At 43.8% G+C, this 16,113-nt stretch overlaps 1 protein-coding gene across 3 annotated transcripts in view; it reads left to right on the forward strand.

The window, feature by feature from the left end:
- Positions 1–11,943, forward strand: part of EXD2 (exonuclease 3'-5' domain containing 2) — a 92,915-nt gene extending 80,972 nt beyond the window's left edge. For 2 of the 3 annotated variants that reach the window (XM_033433226.2, XM_004262161.4), the window contains exons 5-9: positions 3,981–4,312; positions 5,327–5,433; positions 5,683–5,818; positions 6,464–6,820; positions 9,240–11,943. In XM_033433226.2, the coding sequence (XP_033289117.1) occupies positions 3,981–4,312; positions 5,327–5,433; positions 5,683–5,818; positions 6,464–6,820; positions 9,240–9,456 (1,149 nt within the window). In that variant the 3' untranslated portion in view covers positions 9,457–11,943. The remainder of the gene's footprint in view (positions 1–3,980; positions 4,313–5,326; positions 5,434–5,682; positions 5,819–6,463; positions 6,821–9,239) is intronic. The other variant, XM_049706905.1, reaches the window with a different exon arrangement.
- Positions 11,944–16,113: the final 4,170 nt, after the last annotated feature.

Below are 16,113 nucleotides of genomic sequence, written 5' to 3' on the forward strand. Positions count from 1 at the left end.
GTAAGTCTTTTCTCTCAGGCCACTCAGTGTCTCCAGACATGAATCTCCTACTCTTCTGCCCAAGAGGTATCAGCCCCACAGCCTATATTCTGGTAGCTGAGTGGGAGAGAAGGTGACGGTAGTCTTATCATTTAATATGTAGATTTTCCCATAATCCCCCTTTTTCCTGGTGACACTTTGCCCCCAACCTCTGCCATGCCTGGTATTACCAGGTCCAGATCCTCTGTGATTTAGCCACTATATGACTTAAACTTGTCAAAACCCAAACTCTGCACACCGAGTAAAACAAAGCAGAAATATGAGTTTATTGCAACAGTTTTGACCTGCAAGCTGGGAAACTCAAGGCCATGGGAGCAATGAGTTTCAAGTAGCTCACAGACTAAAGGGTTTTCATGGGGTAAATGTGGAAGATTTTTGGCTTTTTCAGCTGATTGCTTGCCTAGTGGTCTTCTTCCTTATTTGGATCAGGATAACTGAGACAGGGGAATAAGGAAGTCTAAAGATGGCATGAACAGACTCAGTGTTTGGAGATTGACTGACATCCTCTGCTGATTTCTGAGGAGAGCTGTAAATTCCTGCAAGTTATGTTAAATAAAGTTTCATTTTCTTTAATGCGCCTGCATTGGCCACCTCCATTTTGTCTCTGACATAAGTGACTCCATTTTAGTTTTGGTTCTACAAACTTTTACTCTTTTGGGTCAGGGAAGGAGTAATTGCCTGTCCCTATGCCGTAAGAGAGGAGATCTGGGTTTGTAAGTGTTATTTACAGAGACTGTCACCTGATCCTCCTGTTTTCACCTTGTATCATTTGTATCATTGCTTTTATAGATACCTGGTGTCTCGCATTCTTTATACTTTGCCATTCTTTGTGGCTCAGATTAATTTGATTTTTGGATTTTTTGCTTACTACCCCCTACAGGCCTAGGTTTCAACCTTCTCTTGTGTGCTTAGTTTGTTACCATTTGTTTGTTCATCCTTCTAAAACATTGTGTTGTGGTTTTTTTTTTTTGGACCGCACCACATGGCATGCAGCAATCCCAGTTCCCGACCAGGGGGAACCCACGCACCCTGCAGTGGAAGCGCAGTCTTAATAACCAGACCACCAGGGAAATCCCCCAAAACATTGTTAATGGAAAGAGTTAGCAATAGTTAGTATCTTAGGATTAATATTATCCTGTGAGAGAGTTCTGGGAATCAAGTTATCTGATTTGTTTTTTCTAAAGCTACTTCAGATTTGCTGCGACCCTGAGTAAGTTACTTCTTTGTGCCTTGGTAGGTTCATTCCTTCTTTTCTTTTAATAGTTTTATTGAAATATAATTTACATACAATAAAATGCACCCATTTAAAGTATACAAGTCAGGGCAGTCCAGTGGTTAGGACTCTGCCCTTCCACTGCTGGGGGCCCGGGTTCGATCCCTGGTTGGGGAACTAAGATCCTGCAAGCCGTGCAATGTGGCCAAAAAAAAAAAAAAGTATACAATCAATGGATTTTAGTATATTTACAGAGTTGTGTAACCATCACCACAATCTAGTTTTAGAACATTTTCATCACCCCAAAAGAAACCCCATACCCATTAGCAGTCACTTCCCATCTCACCTCCCCAACACCCCGGCCTTTGGCAACCGCTAATCTACTTTCTGTCTCTATAAATTTACCTGTTCTGGACATTTCATATAAATGGAATCATACAGTATGTGGTTTTTTTGGATTGGCTTCTTCACTTACCATGTTTTTGTGGTTCATCCATGTTGTAGCAACTATTGGTACTTCATTTCTTTTTTATTGCTAAATAATGCTTCATTGTATGGATAGACCACATTTTGTTTATTCGTTTATCAATTGGTAGAGATTTGGGTTGCTTTCATTTTTTTAGCTGTTATGAATAAGCCACTATGAATATCTGTGTATAAGTTTTTATGTGGACATACATTTTCAGTTCTCTTGGGTAAATACCTAGGATGGAATTGCTGAGTCATATGGTAACTTTATGTTTAACTCTTTGAGGAACTGCCCAACTATTTTCCAAAGCAACCATACCATTTTATAGTCCCAGCAGCAATACATGAAGGTTCCAATTTTCCATAACCTTACCAACATTTATTATTATTCATCTTTTTGATTAGAGCAATCCTAGTAGGTGTAAAGTGGTATTTCGTTGTGGTTTTGATTTATATTTCCCTAGTGACCAATGATGCTGAGCATCTTTCATGTGCTTATTGGCTATTGGTATATCTTCTTTGGAGAAATGTCTGTTCAGATCCTTTGCTCACATTTTAATTGTGTTGTTTGTCTTTAAATTGTTGAATTTTAAGAGACGTGTGTGTGTGTGTGTGTGTGTGTGTGTGTATTCTTTATGTATTCTAGATACTAATCCCTTATCAGATATATAATTTATAAATATTTTCTCCCATTTTCTGCAGATTGTCTTTTCACTTACTTGATGGGATCATTTAAAGCATGAAAGCTTTTAATTATGATGAGGTCCAGTTATCTATTTTTTCTTTTATTTCTTTTTTCTTTTGGTGTCATATCTAAGAAATCATTGCCTAACCCAAGGTCATGAACATGTACTCCTCTGTTTTCTTTTTTTAAATAAATTTATTTATTTATTTTTGGCTGTGTTGGGTCTTTGTTGCTGTGCGTGGGCTTTTTCTAGTTGTGGCGAGCGGGGGCTACTGTTCGTTGTGGTGTGCGGGCTTCTCATTGCAGTGACTTCTCTTGTGCGGAGCATTGACTCTAGGTGTGCGGGCTTCAGTAGTTGTGGCTTGCAGGCTCTAGAGCGCAGGCTCAGTACGGTTAGTTGCTTAGTTGCTCTGCGGCATGTAGTATCTTCCCGGACCAGGGCTCGAACCCGTGTCTCCTGCATTGGCAGGCAGATTCTTAACCACTGTGCCACCAGGGAAGTCCCTCCTATGTTTTCTTCGAAGAGTCTTATGTTTTGACTCTTACACTTAGGTTCATATCCATTTTGAGTTAATTTGTGTGTGTGGTGTGAAGTAGGAGTCCAACTTTATCTTTTTGCATGTGGACATCCAGTTGTTCCAGCACCATTTGTTGAAAAGTGCCTTGGATTCCTTATCATTAGGAAATAATTTGTTAAAAATCATTCTGAACTCTTCACGTTCAAGCACCCTCTTTTCCTGTGGGAGACAACTTGCTGACAGAGATGTAGATGGTTGGGTCTAGGTGGAGAATTTTACCCAAACCTTATTTTTCTATTCTTTTTTTCTGTTATTCTAAAAGCACACAAAAAAGTCCATACTAATAGTTTTATTTACCAGGCTTGATTATTAAAGGTGAATTAGAGGAATTTTAAAGTCCTCACATGCTTTGTTGGGAAGAGCTATTAATTATAGTTTTGACAACTTTTATTTATGACCAGCTTGCCTATGCCTAGTTGCTTGGGTGAATGACTTACTATTAATAAATACATAAATTCCAGAAGTGGGCCCTTGTGACTTTTGATTTGAGGTCCATGTGTGAAACTGTTTTCCTTGTTTTACACATTGTATTAATATGTACAGCAGTTTGTTTCTGATCAATAGTCACACAGGCCTCTTAATGAATCTTGGTTTCAGTTTTCTAGATGATGACAGTTTCCAAAGTGAAGTTGTCAGACCTGTGGTAACTACCCTACCCCAAACTTGAGAAAAATCTGTCCAGCAGGTTTGGTAGCAGATAGAAAGAAACTTCACTGATTTATATAGATTAGGAATTTTGAGCACATAGAGTAGGTCATTATTTTAGCTATGTTAGTTAAAAACATAGAGAACGTAAGGATTCATTATACTATTTGATTTGTTTTTGTATCATTTGAATTGTTTTGTAATTAAAAGGTTTTAAGGAGTACATGGTGCCTGGGTTACTGTACATCTTGAATTGGAACCTAAAAGTTGTCTGTGTCTTGGCGATTGATTTTGAAGTTGCTCTCTCTGGTTTGCCTTCCGGATTCCACTGATCTCTGACTTTTCTCTTCAGGTAATTTATGCTGCCAGGGATGCCCAGATTTCAGTGGCTCTCTTTCTCCATCTTCTTGGATACCCTTTCTCTAGGAATTCAACTCTAGAAGAAAATGATGACTTCATTGGCTGGAGAAAAGTCTTGGAGAAATGTCAGGATGTGGTAGATATCCCATTCCGAAGCAAAGGAATTAGCAGATTGGGAGAGGAGGTTAATGGGGAAGCAACAGAATCTCAGCAGAAGCCAAGAAATAAGAAGTCGAAGACCGATGGAATGATGCCAGGCAACCACCAAGGGAGAGACCCCAGAAAACATAAAAGAAAGCCCCTTGGAGTGGGCTATTCTGCCAGGTAACTGAGTTGTTCCATGTCTAGTAGAGCCCAAGGCCCAGCTTCCAGCAAAAGGCATGATGCCTTACCTTGGCTCTGGGGAGAAGGCTAGTGCGGTAAGGCGGCAGAGGCTCTCCAAGGATTAATTCTATTTTTCCTTTCCTTCAAGGACATTTGGAGCTATCCTTTGATTTATTTGTGTATTTTTTCCTTTTGCCCTTCTTCTACTTTTTTATTTGTGGGCAGTTGGAGTGAAAAGGAGGAGAGCTTAACCTAGCTTTGTCACTGACCTTGATGTGACCTTAGACCTGTACTTTTCCATTTATAAGTGAGGGCGTAATTATTATTCCTTGCTTGCTTCAGGACAGCTGTGAAGGTAAAATGAAGTGCCTCATGCTTTTCAGGAGACGTGCATCATCTGACCTCTTGTTCATTTGGCATTTGATTATTTGGAATGGCATCCAGTCCTAAGCCGATGTTAATTCTCTAGCCAATGGGAATTTTCCTGTACACCTTATGCCTCTACTGCAGAAGGATGACTCATAAGTACTTTGGAGTGGAAGTTTGGTCCCTATAGTAAAGTGCCTTTAGGAATTGTGTGATTAAATTGAAGCAACTATTGCAGATGAGCCAGAAATAAATCCACGTGGCACCCATTACTTTAGCTTGAAGTTCTTTCATTTTAATTTACTTTGTTAATCCAATGATTACTCTACAGGGAAGTTTTCCTGGTGTTCTGTTCCTGCGTGCTTTCATGATAGAACTACGTAAACACTACCCAACTCACTCTCTAATGTTCCAACCTATGAATATAAAAACTAATAGTATAAACTGATTCATTTTAATTTCTCTTTCCTAGCCCAGTGCAGATGGAGGAATAAACATGATTTCCTGCCATGTTTTTTTTTTTTTCCCCAAAAATGTAATGTTTGACCCTAGTGTTGAATAGTTTGGGTCACTCAATATAGGAAGGCAACTGGTACCTTGATCAATAGTTAGCTCCCAGTTTTAGATTTCTGTCTCCCTTCCCCACAGAAAATCACCCCTCTATGATAACTGCTTTCTCCACGCCCCTGACGGACAGCCCCTCTGCACTTGTGATCGAAGAAAAGCTCAGTGGTACCTGGACAAAGGCATTGGAGGTTTGAGATTCAACTGTCATATTAGACTTATAATTAGGTGCATGCAGGACTGACCGGAGTGGGCATGAGATAAGGCAGAGGGATGGGATGGATAGAAGGCAGAGAGACCTAGAGACACGTGGGATGGGGCTGTTCAGAACCCAGAAATAGAGATCTCTGCCAGGATACAGCAGAGAACAACTGAGGTGGTGCTTCTTCCTTGTGGGAGAGGTGGGCAGTCATACACTAACACTGCTTCTTTCCTCTAAGAGCTGGTGAGTGAAGAGCCTTTTGTGGTCAAGCTACAGTTTGAACCTGCAGGGAGACCTGAATCCCCGGGAGACTACTACTTGATGGTTAAAGAAAACCTGTGTGTAGTGTGTGGCAAGAAAGACTCATACATTCGGTGAGTGTGGGCTGGGCTGCCCTGTTGGAAATTGCCCTTCAAGCCACATGCAGAGCCCTTGGCGGGCTTGACTCAGTCTGCCTACTTTGGCTGGGAGACTTGTCCCCAGGGGGCATCCCAGTGTCCTCAAGAGCTTCAGCACTCTGCCTGGCCTTGCTGTAGTGGCTTCTGCCCCTCCTGAGCCAGTTCTTAGTTTTCGGAATGAAGCACTCTTCTCGATAACAGTTTGCCATGAAGAGAGTCATTCCCTTTGCTCATGAAGGTACGGAGACCTTCCTTCCTTAGGAAGCTGCCTTTCTCTCTGTGTCCTCATGATTCTCCCCTGATACTTTTCCTTCTGGGAGCACAGCCTTCCCAAAGGTTGTTATTAGCCTCTCCCTGCCCCTGGCCTGCCAGAGGAGTCTGACCGCCGGTGGCCTGCACTCACTTCAAGGAGAGGAGAACCCAAGGCCTGTATGTAGGTGGGCAAAGAGTGGAATAGGTGGTATGGCCTTAATGTCACCTCTGCTGGGCTGTGGGACCCAAGCTCCTCAGGTGTGTTTAGGCCCAGATCAGAACGCTAGTAGCCTGCCTGCCTGCCTGCCGACTCCGTGTATGTTCTGTGTCGTGTGCTAATGAGCGTTGCCTTCTGTTTGGCCTCTTTAGGAAGAACGTGATTCCGCATGAGTACCGGAAGCACTTTCCCATCGAGATGAAGGACCACAACTCCCACGATGTGCTGCTGCTCTGCACCTCCTGCCACGCCATCTCCAACTACTATGACAACCACTTGAAGCAGCAGCTGGCCAGGGAGTTCCAGGCCCCCACTGGCTCCGAGGAGGGCTTGCGCCTGCTGGAAGATCCTGAGCGCCGGCAGGTGCGTTCTGGGGCCAGGGCCCTGCTCAACGCAGAGGGTCTGCCTGCGCACCGAAAGGAGGAGCTGCTGCAGGCGCTCAGAGAGTTTTATCACACAGACACGATCACGGAGGAGATGCTTCAGGAGGCTGCCAGCCTGGAGACCAGGTACGATCTACAGTCCTGCTCAGAGGGCATTGAGGACTAGTCCAGTGACTTAACCCCGACTACTCAGTGAGAATGCTTGCCAGGAAGGGAGCAGTGGTCGTCCAGGTGCAGTGCGCAGCCTCGTGCTTACCCCATTGAGTCTCTGTGGCTTAAGATACCATGCGGGTGGGATAGAGCAATCCGTTTGCTAATTTACTTTCCACAGGAGACTTGCCTTCTATCCTTGACCCTTCGAGGTCATATACTTATGTCCAGCCATTTTCATGCTTAGCAGGAGAGTTCAGGGACACTGGAGTTGTACCTTATACATTCTCTGCAGAAGTAAATCCTCAGGTCAGCTCATAAGAGGAAAATAAGAGTCAAAAAATATCCTCCAGGGCTTCCCTGGTGGCGCAGTGGTTGAGAATCTGCCTGCCAGTGCAGGGGACACGGGTTCGAGCCCCGGTCTGGGAGGATCCCACATGCTGCGGAACAACTAGGCCCGTGAGCCACAACTACTGAGCCTGCGCATCTGGAGCCTGTGCTCCGCAACGGGAGAGGCCGCGGCAGTGAGAGGTCCGCGCACCGCGACGAAGAGTGACCCCTGCTCGCCGCAACTAGAGAAAGCCCACGCACAGAAACGAAGACGCAACATAGCCAAAAATAAATAAATAAAATATAAAAAATATATATCCTCCAGTCTCTGGAGTTGCCCGTGAAGTACAATGTGTGTGGTTTTGCCTCTCTTCCCTTATCTAGGTCTGTGGGAATTGAGACAAATGGATTCATGTTTCTTGTCTCACCTGTACTCCGGGGTGTTGGCCTACTGAATGCGATGTTGGCCAGAATTGCTGTTACTATTTAAATTACTTTTTACCTTTTTCCTTCCTTGCTTGCTTTCTCTCTCTTTCCCCGTCAGTACATAGTTGAATTCATATCATTTAATTCAGTGTCCCTAAATGAGAAGCATTTTTTGGTCCTGAGAAATAAATGGGCACATGGCCCAGATGATAAAAACTCTGGGCTACCTGCTATAGTTTTGCTTCCCAACTTGCCACTTCTTTCAATGGTAACAGGGGTTGAAATAATTAAACTGATAAGATCGCAAATCCTGGTAGTTATGCTGGTTGCCTTAGTGTTTTGTTATAAAAACAAAACAGCCTTCCCCCACGAACTTAATTATAGCAAAAAATATTTATTGAACAAATGTTGTATAGATATCCTAATCTATTCCACCAAGTTAATAAACTTTATATAAATTGCTTTAATTATTTCTTATAACAACCCTATGAGGTAGGAGTTTCTTACTGGTAACTGCTAACATATCCTATATCTTTAAAATCTTTTAAAATTTTAAAAAAGTATTCTTAAATTTTATTCTTAAAACTGTTTTCCAAGTTTTATATTAGATGCCCCGAGGTTAACGTTAAGTAACTTACCAAGGTCATATTACAAATTAATGAGACTGGCTCCTTTAACCAATTCCCAAATGTATTTCCTAAAACAGCTAAACTTGCCCTTTCAGTGACAGACCTTTCTAACAAATTCATCTTGCTGACTTGGATGGAAGGGTGCTGGGCTTGGATATCTAGGACCGAGAAGAACAGCTGTTTGGGGAAAGTTTAGGCAAGTTAGTGGGATGCTTGTGAGCTAAATAAGAAAATGCCCTGCAGATACCCAGGGGGCACGAACACTGCTAGTTAGCGAGGACTGAGAGTAGGGTATGGATTGTAGGGAGAGGAACTGAGCCCCGGGCAGGGAGCTTCCTTTATTCATAGGAGCTGACAGTACTGTCCACAAGGTATCTTAGTTAGAAAGGAAGCAGGGACTCATCTTCTCATTAAACAGCACTAGCTGTGCAACCAAGCAACCACGGTAGAATTTCATCGCAACAGAAGCACGTCTTGTGGATGTGGTTTGGCATTCTTTGTATAAGAAGGAAGACGCCGAAGAAATATTACCACCTTCATTTTACATTCAGGTGTTACACTGTGCTGAAAACCTGGAACACGTGGGCTGATTGAATAGCTAATATAATTCAGCTAATAAAACAGCTAATAATATATTCAGAATGAATATCTTAAAAGAAGCAACTGGGGAACCCTGGAGTCAATGAAAGACCAACATTCTTCACCCATCATCAGCCAGACAGTGGGGCCTCTCTGGTGGGGGCTGAGCATTATGCAGTGGCCTTCCCATAAGTATAGATCAGAATCCCCAAATGCCTTCTGCTGGATTGTGTGTTACATGTCCAAACTATTTTTAAAAAGGCAGATATGGGAAAGAGGATGGTTTTAAAAGCATCAAAATGACCAACCCTTTAGGAATGCAGCAGCCTCTCTGTAACCCCTGTCGAAGCATCTTGGCCCATAGCATTTGGAGCCACTGTGTTACTGTCCTGCTTGTTTCCCTCAGACCCATGTACTTTGTGTCCTGACAGGATCTCCAATGAAAACTACATTCCGCACGGGCTGAAGGTGGTTCAGCGCCACACCCAGGGCGGGCTGCGCTCCCTCATGCAGCTGGAGAGCCGCTGGCGGCAGCACTTCCTGGACTCCATGCAGCCCAAGCACCTGCCCCAGCAGTGGTCGGTGGACCACAACCACCAGAAGCTGCTCCGGAAATACGGGGAGGACCTTCTCATCAAGCTGTCGTGATGGCTGCTTCCCTTCCACGTTGGGACAGCTGGGAAGCTGGAGCCAGGGGTGAAAATGTCACCTCTTCCTGTTTTAATGTCATTGTCAAAGCCTGGTGACACAACTCACAATACTAACCTGTACTGATCCCAGGATGCTTCTGGTGGAGCAAGGCTGTTGTTTTCAGGGGGAGCTTATGGTCTTGAGTTTTAGTTGGGCAGGGTGAGCGTTCTTTACTCCACCCTCTTATTTTATTTTTCTGGACAAATGGGAGGCTTGGCCTTCATTTTACTCTCCCTCTTCTGCTTTCCCTGTGCAGGCGACAAATGAAGGATTCTCCCTGAAGTGTCTTGTCAAGACACTCAGGTTTTTAATGCTTTTTCTCCCTGTCCAGCATGTTGGTTCATCTCAAACAGGAGCTGTCAAGTATTTCAAGCCCATCAGGTGAGGAGGGGAAAAGACGTTCTTCTAGAGGTTGGAGAGGCGAAAAGGGGTCGGATTCCTATTCCCAGTTCAACCTCATAATTAGAAATTCTTTGGCCTGGTGCTGTGCGGTAACTCACCTGGTTGGGATCCAGCCCATCTGGGTTGCTTCGGTTTATTTCACATGCTCGAAAATGCTCCCGTTTACACATTCAGGACCAAAGGAGCAACTTCCTGCCATACGTTTTCACCCTAACGCTGGAGGGAATTCTTTTCTGGAAAGAGGCCTTCAGCCTGGGTGGGGCACAGAGAAGCACAAGAACCATCTCCCAAGAGAACTTGGATAATTTGCTCAGCTTTCCCTTTCGCTGTTTCTTGCAAGCCTCCTGCCCAGAACGGCAGGGTTTTTAGCTTAATCCCTTTCTGAGAGGAAGGTTATCTTTTCTCAGAATCAGTATCTGGTCCCTTCAGTGTTCCATCAGGTTTGCAATACTGACCTCTTTTAAGCTCTTAATTCTCTCCCAGCGTCATTTGGTTAGGTTGAGAGGATTTCTCCATCTCCCTTCATGCCTGGGACGCCAAGACTAATCAATATGTTTCGATGTTCAAAACGGTGGTGTTTCATCTTTCCAAACGTGAGGCCACCACTTGGAGTACGGAATCAACTTATTAGCGGTTAGTATTTTTATGAAGTATTAGGAAAACTTTCTTACCTTACAAGATCTTAACAAGCTTAAAAAAGAGCTTTATGGCCAGAATTCAACAAGAGCTCTGTTCTTCCGGAATTGTGCCCGAGTTGGTGATGGTTGCTCTAACACTGGTAAATGAAACAACTAAGCACAAAGTTCATTGATTGTAAATGTAAAACCTTTTGCTTCATAATTTTATAAAATCGGCAAATACTCTTGGGGAAGGAGATCTTTATGCTATAGGTCCCTGCCGTGTGGCAGCCCATGATATGTGTGCAGGTGTCGTCGTGTGTCTCCGCCAACAGCTTTGGCCTGTCGACAGCGGCCCACGACACATGCACACCCTGCAGTTTGTTCCTCTGCCCTTTCATCCCCACTCATCCTCGAATAGGTGTCTCTGGGATCTAAACTAGAAAGTCTTGAAGACAAATAGTACCAGCTGCCTTGGGGACCGTTTGTTCAACACACTAAGGTTATTAGGGGGCAGGTTCCTCGGGGGCTGTTACTGCCCACAGCCCGGGGCGGAGAACCGTGGAGATGGATAAGTGGTTGTCGTAGTCAGGCTTGCCACAAGGGGGCGTCGTAGATCTTGCTTTATATTCATTCTTGAGAAATAAGGGGCATTGATAACACGGGTCCTAAACATAACTCATTAAATAAATTTAAAAAAAAACATAACTCATGAGTTATGTTTCAGATTGTGTCTATCTCAGTTTGAGTCATTTTGACAGCTTTACAAGAAAAACGTCTTCCTCCGAAACAAGAGAGTAGGGCTCTTCCTTTCTCTTTCCCTGTGATCCTCATACAGAGAGGTGAGGACCACGTTAGGAGGTCGTTTAAGATGCTGTGGTTGCTGCGGAAGGAGGAATGGTTTCTCCAGTAGAGCTCCCTGCAAAGCTTAGTAATGTAGAGCCAGCAGCCACGGTAGAGGAAACATCTAGACTGTGGCACCCTCGATTTCGTATCCTTTTCAGAGCAGTTACTGTGTAGGTTTGAATCTTTTTGTTTTCTGAGTCAGCCTTGGACGCCTTTCTCTAAGACTGACAATTGCTATCTCTAGTGAGTTATTTTAGGGCGGGCATATTTTAACATAAAATTTTTTTCTGATACAAAAGTAATGTGTATGCTTGTTAGAGACGAATCTAAAGAAAGAATGAAAATCCGTCTTCCCTCCATGTAGCACAGAGCTAATCTCTGCTGGTATGTTTATGAATTTCCTTTCAGTATTGAAAAATGCATATAACATGTAAGGTGTTTAAACAAACTTGAGAGTCATATGTACAGCTTGGTATACAATTTTCTTTCCTCATTTAACATGGTATCACAAGTAATTTCTTGTGTCTTTAAATCTTGGAAAGTAGATTTGCAGTAACTCTACCTTGCTTTATTATCCATTCCCACACTGTTAAATTTTGGTTGTTTCAGATCCTTTGTTAATATCAATGATGTTGTGATGAACTTTTTTGTGTATAAATCTTTGACTATATCTTTGCTAACTTTTTTAGGTTAGAACCCTAGAAATTGGGTTGCAAGGAGGGGGACTCACATTGCTGGAGTGAGTACAAATTGATATCACCTTCTAGGAATTTCTGTGAAGGGAATGCTTCCCTTTGACCCTTTAACTCACGTCCCAGTGCATTTGCTGAGCTTCCTCCCCTGTGAGTAGAGGTGAGCGGACAGTGTCACAGCAAAGGCCTCTCTGAATGTGCCTGATCGTTACAACTGCAGGCTCAGAGTCTTTCTCTGCTTCCCTTCCGTCTCCCATCCTTTATTGCCTCGTTCCCCCTTGCAGCAGTGTTTTTTGGATATAGTTTGTTTTAAAATAAAAATGTAAAAAAAAAATTAAAAATAAAAAAATTTATTTTAAAATAAAAGCTATAGACTTTTTTTTTCCCCGATTGACAAGCAATTAGTGATTTGCCATCCTTAAGTGAACAAGGCACAATATTCAGGGATTTGTTGCCTCTTAAGAGTGCAGCCATAAGTTCCTTATTCTTATCCATGTCACAGACAGAGATCAGATGACAAAATGTGTTCTGTTGAAATAAAGGCATTTTAATCCCTCATTTTAGACTCTTAGGGACCCAGCAAGCAGAAAGAGCTTTTGTTCAGCTTTGTATTCTAATGTTTGGGACCCTAACATTTGACTATAATTTAAATTCTTTGTTACCTTGCCTCTCTGAGTTTTTCATTCATTCATTTACCTTTTCTTCCTTTTTTTTTGTTTTTTTCTTCATTGTGTCTCATTCTCTGAGAGGTATCAGAGTTTCTCATTTTTCTAGTTTGCTAATTGTTACATATTTTAAAAGGATCCTTCTTTCTGGTGTCATGTCTTTTCTGTGGTTTACCTGGTCATTTTTTTAGAGTACTTCATCCCTCAGGAATACAGTGAGAATCAGTTTTTCTTGGATGAAATAAGCTGTAAGAGGGTATAAGAATGATTCTCATATAGTTAACTCTTGATCTGAGTAATATAAAAATAATACATAATCCTCAGAATACTCTTGTTTTGGAATTCAGTTATTCTTTTTAGGTATTCACCAAGTTGCCCCCTCATGCTGGAACCAAAAACCTTCTGTCTTTCCCCAGTCCTGGGACAGTTTTGCATCAGGTGATGGAGCAGGGCTGACATGCAGCCAAATGTTCGTTCCACTTGTTCAAAAGTACCTGTTCCACCTACCCTACCAGGGAGATGTCTTTGCCTGCGGCACCAAGGTCCTTTACTTAACTGGCAACATGTTATTTGGGAAGGTGGGAAGTACATTAGACCATTGTTTCCTTCTAACCAGCTTTGTCTGTGGCCAACTCTGGTTATTGGCAGTCCCTAGACGCTGTGGGTACTGGACCAAATGGGCAATCACGTGGGAGATAACCAAGAGCTGACTTGCTGTGCATAGGAATAGGGAATGTCAAAGGACCTAGTTCACACATCCTGGGCTGTTCCCTCCTCCAAGGCAGTGGTACTTGCTGCCTTAAAAGGTCATTCTGTGCTCTGACTGAATGCAGATAGATAGTTAATCTCATACCCTCCAGATTGAACTCAAAGCATTTGCCCTCCTTGCAACTTCCTTGTTTTTTCTTTTTTAATTTGCGGTACGCGGGCCTCTCACTGTTGTGGCCTCTCCCGTTGCGGAGCACAGGCTCCGGACGCGCAGGCTCAGCGGCCATGGCTCACGGGCCCAGCCGCTCCGCGGCATGTGGGATCTTCCCGGACCGGGGCCCGAACCCGTGTCCCTGCATCGGCAGGCGGACTCTCAACCACTGCGCCACCAGGGAAGCCCAACTTCCTTGTTTCTAATTCTTGAATTTTTCTCTCGCTCGATAGGTGGCCTGTTGCCTTTCTGCCAGCATAAGCTTCCAGAGCTGCTGAGTTTCAGTCAGCATTATTATAAGCGTGATGTGTGGTTCAGATATTCCTGAGTTGGAGAGGCTCCTTATACTCTACTCCTGTTTCCAGAGATCTGCCTTCTCAGGCTGCAACATGCTGGGGCAGAGTTGGGATTCTGACTATTCAGACCACCAGGGTATCTATTAAGTCCTGGATAAGAATCCAAAATTTGAGCTTGGTGAGCTAACAGGGCTGAAAAGAAATAGGAGATTGAGGCACAGGTAGTTTTAAAGAAGGTACATTTATCTGGTTGGTGGGGGTGATGGGAGTATAGTCTGTGGACTTCGTATTTTGCTTTTTCCTAAACTCAGTTGTATAGTGTGTTGGAGGATCAGAGGAGTGGGTTGGTGACCTGGGTTCTGGTTGTGGTCAACAGCTGTGTGTCTTTGGGCCAATCACTTAACTTTTCTGGACTCCTTTCTTTACCTGTAAAATTAGGAGTTTGAATTAGATGTGCTGTAGGGGCCCTCCTAGTGTAGCATTCTGTCATACATCCCACCGTTTCTTTATGTGGCACTTTCCCTTGGGTGCTGTGTACCTTCTGCTTCATCGCACACTCTCATCCCACCCCCAGCCCTGGGAATGGAGGCTGTGCGTGAAAGGAAGGGGGCGAGGGAAACAGGATGACACACGGTGTCCTCCTGGCCTCGTTGACTAGGGAGAAGCCTGCTCCCTCCATCTGGAGCTCCGCTGGAGGTCAAAATACTCTTCTCACCAGAGTTGTACTATGTGTGGCCTTAGGGAACTCACATTTCTATTCAGTTCACTATTTAACAGTAAAGAAAGAAGAGAAATCTTTATCTTCACCCACATCGCCAGTGCTGTAAGGCTTAATAAGGGAAAAGCAGAGAGTAGAAATGAGGCAACTTTTGCCAAGTTCTGTAAATGGGAGGATGTTGGTGGGGGGTGAGGAGGGGGAAGAATGTTTCTCAGTTTAAAGATAGGAGAAATTAAGGCTGTGCCATAGAGAATTGGATAGAATTGGATACTTGAAAAGGAAAACATTAAACCAATAAGTTAAAAATATTCTCTTTTTTGGGCTTCCCGGGGGGCACAGTGGTTGGGAGTCCACCTGCCAATTCAGGGTACGCGGGTTCGTGCCCCGGTCTGGGAGGATCCCACGTGCCGCGGAGCGGCTGGGTCCGTGAGCCATGGCCGCTGAGCCTGCGCGTCCAGAGCCTGCGCTCTGCAACGGGAGAGGCCACAACAGTGAGAGGCCCGCGTACCGCAAAAAAAAAAAAAAAAAAAAAAAATTCTCTTTTTTTATGGTGTCAGGACTGCCTAAGAAAATTTGAGGGGTCCACTGTGTTAACACATTGTTCTCCATCTGTGAGTCCTAAGACAAGGTTAACTCCCAGGGAGACTTGAGAAGTCTCAGGGGCCTGCCTCTGTATAACCCTGACCTGCCTGGGACTTGGTCCTGCTTACCTTTGCCTGGCCACCAGTGAGACGGGACATGTGCAAAATGTAAAGTTTGTATTTTATAAACTGCTGAGAGACATTTTTCCCATTTCCGATATATCCATTCCCTGTGACCTGGCAGGAAATACATTTTCCAGTCCCTTGTGCTTAGTTTCAGTCCCAAAGGGGTATAGCGTATTGGCTTTTCTTTGTGTAGCACAGATTTATTTGTACCAAGTATGCTAAACTTGAGGCTCTTTTCACAATAATCACTTCGATGTAGACGTGAGCCCCCATTTTCTACCAAATTGGGGGCATTTTGTTGATGTTCCAGAAAAAATGACCAGAGAGCCAAAAGAGAGGCTAAAGTATATTTCTCTGCCCTCTCCTAGACGGACCCTAACTTTATCTAAAATGTTGACATCTTTTGTTAAATCTCATAGAGCCAACTGGAGCCCCAGTCAACTGGCTTAGTTCCTGTCTAATCAAGATCTGTACGTTTGGCCCTGGAGGTTGGGTCAGCCTGAGCCGTAGCACACATGGCTCCCTCTGAGTTCTCGGATACAATGAGCAAGACTAAAGTTGGCTCAGAAAAGGAACAGAAGATGACTTGGGGTTAGTTTTTCCTTTTTTAAATGTTATACAAGTGCAGAGAGTTGGCTGCCATCCCCCTCTCAAACCATCAACGGAGCTTGACCTTGGCCAAGATTTTGCCTCATCCTCTCGGCATTTTAGCATCGAGTTGCGTTTCAGCCGTGGAATGCTTAACCAAAAGCA

Source organism: Orcinus orca, chromosome 2 (genome assembly GCF_937001465.1).
Source record: "Orcinus orca chromosome 2, mOrcOrc1.1, whole genome shotgun sequence".
NCBI classification, from domain to species: domain Eukaryota; kingdom Metazoa; phylum Chordata; class Mammalia; order Artiodactyla; family Delphinidae; genus Orcinus; species Orcinus orca.